The sequence below is a fragment of the Arachis ipaensis genome, chromosome B02 (genome assembly GCF_000816755.2).
Source record: "Arachis ipaensis cultivar K30076 chromosome B02, Araip1.1, whole genome shotgun sequence".
Taxonomy (NCBI): Eukaryota; Viridiplantae; Streptophyta; class Magnoliopsida; order Fabales; family Fabaceae; genus Arachis; species Arachis ipaensis.
In genome coordinates, this window is record NC_029786.2 from 74,171,282 (window position 1) to 74,179,041 (window position 7,760).

The 7,760-nt window shown below is 40.2% G+C and overlaps 1 protein-coding gene across 1 annotated transcript; it reads right to left on the reverse strand.

Annotated features, from left to right (window-relative positions):
- LOC107627387 lies at positions 2,514–2,997 on the reverse strand. The gene is made up of 2 exons (XM_016330222.1): positions 2,788–2,997; positions 2,514–2,693 (listed from the first exon to the last, which is right to left on the reverse strand). The coding sequence occupies exons 1-2, from the start codon at positions 2,995–2,997 to the stop codon at positions 2,514–2,516; spliced, it is 390 nt and encodes a 129-aa protein (XP_016185708.1).

Sequence of the window (7,760 nt, forward strand, 5' to 3'; positions counted from 1 at the left end):
TAAAAAATAGGTTTTTTGTGAAAAAAGTATATAAATTCTATTTTTTTTATTTTTTAATAAAATTTTAAATTATTCTAACTCTTTATTTTGAGTAAAATATCAACTCGATCCTGTCTATTTTTTTTAATGACATCGCAACTCTTAACCAAAAACGTAATCTATTTTGGTCTCTGACTCTGTGTTTCATCTACCAACGCGATCCTTCTATCACTTTCACGGCGAAAACTCGACGAAAATTACTGACGTGTGTAGGCGAGTGGATGATATGGATGGCTTGGGTGGTTACGTGGAAGATGGAAGCCCACGTGGCTAGGTGAAATGGACAGGGTCCTTTCTGTCCTCGTCCACAACACAAAAATGCCATCGTTTTGAGGTTTCCAGGCGTCGTTTGGTTTCGCGCCTTATATGTTATCCCCTAAAGACCCCTTGATCCTCTAACACAATTACATTCTAAACCCTAGCAGACAACTCTCTTCTCCATCAAGGCAGGAGTGAGTGGTGAAAAGCTTGGTGACAAGGTTGCTGACGAAGCTTCTGACGGAGACGTAGACGGTTGTTGGACGGCGCTGTTGACGGAAGTTAAACGGTTCGGCACACAGCACTGATTGCTGAGGTTGGTGTCGCTACTGTCCCTTTCATTGTTTTGCTTGTGTGTGGTCCTCATTCTACAATTGTTATTTGCATTCAGCCATGGTGGGGTAGAGAGAGGTTAAAATATTGTTTCTTTTACTATATCCTAGAAGTTTTATGTATTTAAATAAGATGAAAGTATAGAGATGTGTTAAAAAATTATTGAAAGTTGGAACAGATTATTAGGATTGGCTGTTTAAATTGATGTAAGATTGAAGAAACTGCATTAGTCCAGTTAACAGTGAAGAATACTGAACCCCAACTGATTCACCACAGCCACTACCTCCACCAATTAAGAAAGCTGCTCATCATCCAAAAATGAAGAGAAAAGGCAATTCTATGGAGACGAAAATGCATTCCCATAAGGCCAAGAAGACATTCGAGGTGACTTGTAACAAGTGTGGCCAAACGGTTCATTACTACAAAACATGCTCCAATCCACCCAAAGATCCTAATTGGAAGCCTATGACCAAGAAGAAAATGAGGGCTTTGAAGAAGTCTACTCCAGCAATGGACTCTGCTAGCACCACATAGGTATGGCTTCTTTAGGATTTGATTTGTCATATAACAAAATGGTTAAGGATTTAAGTGTCACATGATAGGTTGGTCAGGGTTTTAATTGTCATTGTAAAATTTGATGAAGCATTTAATTGTCATCTCTGTATAATGACCCACACAGAACCAGTTTGGTGAGGGAAACAATCTGAATGCTAGTGTTGAAGGAACTTCTCTGGATCCTGTGGTAAGTAGTTTGTAGGGTTACTTAGTTTAAATGTGTTCATCATGAGTTTTATTGTTGACTATAGATTGAGATGTATATTATTTATGAATGTAGACAAAGGCAAAAAAAAAACAAAAAAAGAAGTTATCTAAATCAACACCAAAAGAAGGTACAACAGTGAGACAAGGAGATGAAATTCCTCTTTCACAGTCTGCTCCCCAACCAGAGGTTGTAAGTGACATAATTCACAATTGTATTATAAATAGCAATATCTTAATCTTATTTTTTGTTTCACATAATGCAATACTGTTGGTCTACATGGAGCATCTGAGACCCCCAACTTGAATAATCCACCTACACAAAGGATGAAGCAACTAATTGTTAGGCCACCAATTTCCTCCACCTGTGTTCAAGCTTCTATGGTGAATCAGAGTCCTCTAATCATTGGACCTCACTTTAGGCCTCCCACTCCTATCAGCACACAACATGGACTTAGTGCCGAGACAATGGCCGCAACAACTTTCGGGAATGCATCAAGACTATTCAAGTTCATTCTCACTCCTGGATTTAGGCCTCCTAGGAAGAACTAGAAGTGTAGTCCTAGGTTTATATTCCAACAAGTAGATGCTGTCTTTTTTATAAACTAGTTTACATACAGCCACAACAAACAGTCTTTTGCTTTCTGTTTTGATAGCCTATGTGAATTAAGGATCTATAATACTCTATTTATCTTTGTGTTGCTGATGTTGGTATAGTTCTATATGTTTCCCACTTTTGGAGTCACTTTGTGCACAAGATATTGACATTTGGTTACTGTATGAAGTTGTTAATGTTACATATTATTGTTAGTTATTACTGGATTGCTTTTCATGGAATGAAAGAATTTGAGTGTAACACATTCTATTTTTTGACACAGTCTATCTTTTCCAAATAACCAACACAATTATTCGATTTAATAAATTCGGATTTACACTATTAAGTGATACAACTATTTCAGCAACTGGCACTTCCAAAACAAAAAAACATCATAGACTTACTATCTGCTATCCAGTTTAACGGAGATAATTTGCAAATACAACTCCAAATACAAACACAACAGCCATCAATGGATAACTAAAACCCCTATTACACTTAACGTGCCTAGAATTTTTCATCTGCAACTCTAACCCAGAACTCTGTCCTCTAGCTTAGTCACTTTCTCTTCCATCGAAACAGCTGCATCCAACAAATGATTTTGCTTTGGATTCCGACCATAAAGACTGTCATCATTTATTTGCTCCTTTTCAAATAGTGAAATATATTCATCCAGCCATAGAAAATATTTGCAATGATATTCTGCAGTCTACACAGTAAAAAAAGGAAAAACTAGAATTGCAATGAAAAGATGTTTGCTATAGATCTTGGCAGGAATATGAATATAACTAATTATTTCATACCTTAAAATTTGGGCATCCAAAGAATAGCCTATTAGGGTTCGAATGTATTGATGACATGAATAGAATTGCATGAATCCCACAATTGCATTTTGGGACAATGAATCTTTTCTTCTTCCTCGCTCCAGCACTGCCAACGGAGCTCACAGAAATACTCCTACCCTCATTGTTCAACACATCTCTTCCACTCCCACGATCTCTACTATTGCTCATGGTGGTATCGGTTCCATACACGAAACAGGGGAGATAGACGACCAGACTCGTCTAATAAAGACGTCTGGAAACCTCAAAACGATAGCGTTTTTGTGTTGTGGACGAGGACAAAAAGGACCTTGTCCATTTCACCTAGCCACATGGGCATTCATCATCCACATAACCACCCAAGCCATCCATGTCATCCACTCGCCTACACACGTCAGCAATTTCCGTCGAGTTTTCGCCATGAAAGTGACAGAAGGACCACGTTGGCAGACGGAGCACAGGGTCAGGGACAGAAATGGATCGCATTTTTGGTTAAGGATCGCGTTGTCATTCGGAAAAATGGACAAGGACCGAGTTGGTACTTTACTCCTTTATTTTCAATTTCAATTCTACTATTATTTCTTTTTTTCTAAATTCAAAACTTTTTCAATCTTCTATTACCACATAAATCAACTATTTAAATCACCTTTCATATATCATAAATACCATGCAAAACTCTTCTTCATAACCTTTAACACAATGTGAGGAGTCTTATTGGGACGAAAGGCGAAACTCTTACTTGAAAACTAAACCTCATAAATTGTCTTGAAAAAAGGTCAGTTGTGTGGCAGTTCATATGGCTTTGATTTTCCTCTTCAATAGGGATTCTAGTCGGTGGAGTCTTTAGGGGTCTTGATGAAGAACTTAAGATGTTGAATCCATCGGAATCGGCGGTTAAGGACAACATTACAAGGGGAGAGGAGGTCGTTGAGCGCAGCAAAGCAAAAAAGGTAGGAGCCGGTGTCATCGGCGACGACCTTCTAGTAGGCGAAGAACCAGAGATCGAGGCAGCGGAGGGAAGCGGAGAGGTTGGTGACGGTGGCGTTAGGGTGGCAGAAGCTGTCGACCCAGGAGATTGAGAGAAATGCGATTGGGTTATCCTTGAAAAGGGAGGTGGTGGGATCTAGTGGATGCTGGTTGTAACTTGTAACGACCCAATTTTCAGTATGGCATACTCATATCGAAACATCGAGTGTTACCAACTTAAAACTACACCGACATTATTATTAATAATATCAAACCTGTAAAGGGGTTAACGGAACTTGATTTTTATGAAAAACCTTCCTTAAAGAAAATAAAATTACAACCAAAACAATAAACAGATACATACACAAACAGGATATATATATATATAGCACTTAAAAGATGAAAAGTTAGTCACTCTCTCACAGCTACGAATATATATATACAACTCAAAATATCTCCGAGGTCTGTCCCATATAAGAAGCCCCTAATCTGACATCTAGACTAGCATAGTCTTCTAACCTGATCTCTTGAAAAACAAAAGTGAGAGTCTAAGAAAAAAGAAACACTAAACCAGAGAATTGCCAAAAGAAGATGTTGATGTCGCTACCTAATTGCTATCAGAAGTTAAGTCTATGATTTCTATATCCATCTCAAGATCCTCATCATCCTCAGAAGTCAGATCCACAGTCTCTATCTCCTTGATGTCCTCGTCGTCAGAAATAACGATGACCTCTGATGTACTTTGGAGACTACCATCACTGTTGTCACCTACGAAAACTGTACCATTAGGAGAAATCTGCTCAACTGCTAAGGGCTGACCAGAAGCTGCGGCGAAAGTTTCAATAGGCTCTATGGTGAAAGGGTCAAAGGAGCGAGTAGAAAGAGACTCTATCGACATATCCAAACCTACCGGAGGAGATTCAGGAATGTAGTCATCGACGACAGGGCCAGGCTTAGGCACCACCTAACCATCCTGCTGTGCTGGAACTAAGGATGTCAATGGGGAGGGGATGCCTCCCTGCTCCCCGTCCCCGCCTCCAGATTTTGTCTCCGTCCCCGCCCCAATTCCCGCCATGGGGGATAATTGCCCCCATCCCCATTCCCCGTAGGCCCCATTACCCGTCTCCTTATATTGAACATTTATATGAAAATTATAGTGAAAATTTTTTAAAAATAAAAAAATCACAAAACATTATTACAACACACAAACATATCTTATTCAAGATTACAACTTACAAGTCTAGAAATACAAAATAACAAATCATAGTCCATAAAATAAAATGTTAAAATACAACTTTCATTCTAAAAAAAAACATAAATAACGTCTTCAACATCAAATATATGTTTTTTCATTGTCAGAATACAACTTCCAATAAACAATTTCATGTTCTCTGTTAAAATACAACACAAACATGAATATATTACCATACATTATAAACAAAAGTACCATATATTAAATAAAAGTTATCAAGCACAAGATGAATCTTGGCATTATTTGTACTATAATTTTTTTTGAATTTGCTTTAATTGCTTGACCATTATCATCTTATGTTGGTTCTGTCTCATTATTATTTTCAATAGGAGTTGAGATAACTATCCATCCTATACATAAACAACAAGATTTAATACAAAAACACTAAATTAGATTCTAGTTCAACTTCAGATATGTCCCCGAGACGCGGGGATCCCTGTGGGGACTGCCTCGAACGGGGTCCGATTGTGAGAAATTTTCACTGCGGGGATGGGGATGGGGGACAAAATTCTCCCGAAGCAGGCGTGGGGACCCGAGCGGGGATCCCCGCCCCGTCCCCGCTATTCCTTAAAATTTATGAATTTCCTGAGTTATCCTTAATAGTTTATTTCTCATATATGTTTTTTAGTCATTTCTCACACACATATATATAGAAACCCAAAACTCCTAATCTTTATTTGCATAACCCTTCCTCAATTCAGATATCCCTAACGTTGTCCATACTCTATCCAACCTCTCTGCAGCCACCCCCTCGCCACCCTTCTCACCGCATCGTCACACCTCACCGTGCCATCACCCTTACAGCGTCGTAATTTCTATTTGTGGCATTCCTTTTCGTAACTCTGCCGTCGTGTCCATTCTTCTCTCTGTTGCTGCATCTTCCACCTCGTCCACTGCTTTATCCTTTGACTCGTTGTTGCGTCCTTGCATCATTTTGAAAGAAGTCACCATCGTGTCATTTAGACTTTTTGTATGAAATCTTGTAGTTTTTGTATAAGATAGATACTTGCAGTTCTATTAATAATTAGTTAGAACTATTTTATAGATGGAGAATGGGGTCCCTGCGGGGAATGGGGCCCCGTGGGGAATGGGGATGGGGAGCAATATTTCCCCACGGCGGGGAATGGGGACGGAAATGGGAAGCAAATCTGAGGGTGGGGATGGGGAGCAGGGAGGCATCCCCCGCCCCGCCCCCGCCCTGCCCCATTGACATCCCTAAGTGTGGGGGGCTTCGGCTATCATCCCTATCGTCAAAGACAAAACCGTGAGGCCTGTGTGCCAAAGCGGACAATATCGTGCTAGCGGGTGGTCTGGGCTGTTACAGATGGTATCAGAGCCGGAGCCCAGATCGATGTGCCAGCGAGGGCGCTGGGCTCCCTTAGGGGGTGGATTGTAAGGTCTCACATCGATTGGGGAGGGGAACGAAGCATGCCTTATAAGGGTGTGGATACCTCTCTCTAGCATGACGCATTTTGACGAGTGAGTGTGGGGGGCTTCGGCTATCATCCCTATCGTCAAAGGCAAAACCGTGAGACCTGTGTGTCAAAGCGGACAATATCGTGCTAGCGGGTGGTCTAGGCTGTTACAAGATACAAAGAAAAAATTCAAAAAAAAAAAGATTAAATCAAATACAAAAGAATATATAATAAATAAGCAAAAATGGAAAAAAATAGAGAAGGATAAAAAATCACTAATTAATGATAAACAATAAAAAAAGCAAAGTAGAGCCTCTTCTAATTAATGATAAACCACACACTACACGGTCATATGAATTTTTTGTATTGAACAGGAGGAATGGCATGAACACAGCATGGCAGAAAGGGAGATATGATAAAAAAAAATTGGAAATACAATCATATATCTATAAACAGAATAGCCAACAAAATCAAAAGTTCAGAACCACGTTCGTTAACAAAAATAACAGCCACCAACATCAAAAAATAAATCAAAATCAAATTCATGGAAAAAATAGAATTTTAAAATATGAAAAATTACATTATCAGAAACTAATTATTAATTAGCATGAAATCAAATTAATTAAGTAAAATGCCAAAATCCAAGCAGAAAAGAGAGAGCAGTGAATCTTACCAGGAACAGGGGAGAAATGGCCGGAGAGATAAGAGACTCCGGTGAAGAGAAAAGCAGATATACGGAGTAGCAATGTAGGACGACGACGACACAGGAGTTGAACAGACTCAACAGAGCAGCGACGTTGGCAAAGGAAAAGGAGAGAAGATAAAGTCGCAGTAGAGGGGAAACGGCACGGTGCGGTGATGGCGTCGTGCAGGACAAAGAAAAGTGTCGAGAGAGAGAACGCCACAGTGGCCGGCGATGGCTCGGTGAGTGAGACGGTGAGGTGAAACAAACAGTAGCGAGGGAGGTGTTCAGAGGTGGCTAGCTGAGTGCAGAGAGGATGGAGAGAACACAGAAAGGGGGTTCGCGAGTAAAAAACAAACTACTAAGGGTGTTAAGTATTTTAATATATTCGGGGACTGCAAAAAATGCAGGGACAGATATCCCTGCTTGGGTCTCACACCTGCTTTGGGGAGATTTTGTTCCCTATTCCTGTCTCCGCAGGAAAACCCGCCGTCGAAGCCCCATTCGGGGCAGTCCCCGCGGGAATCCCTGCCTCCTCGGGATTTTTGACACCCCTAACTGGAAAAGGACTTCCATGCACCTGATCAAAAGGATGATGAACAGAATTGGGATGTAACTAAGATAGCAAAAAAGTATATAG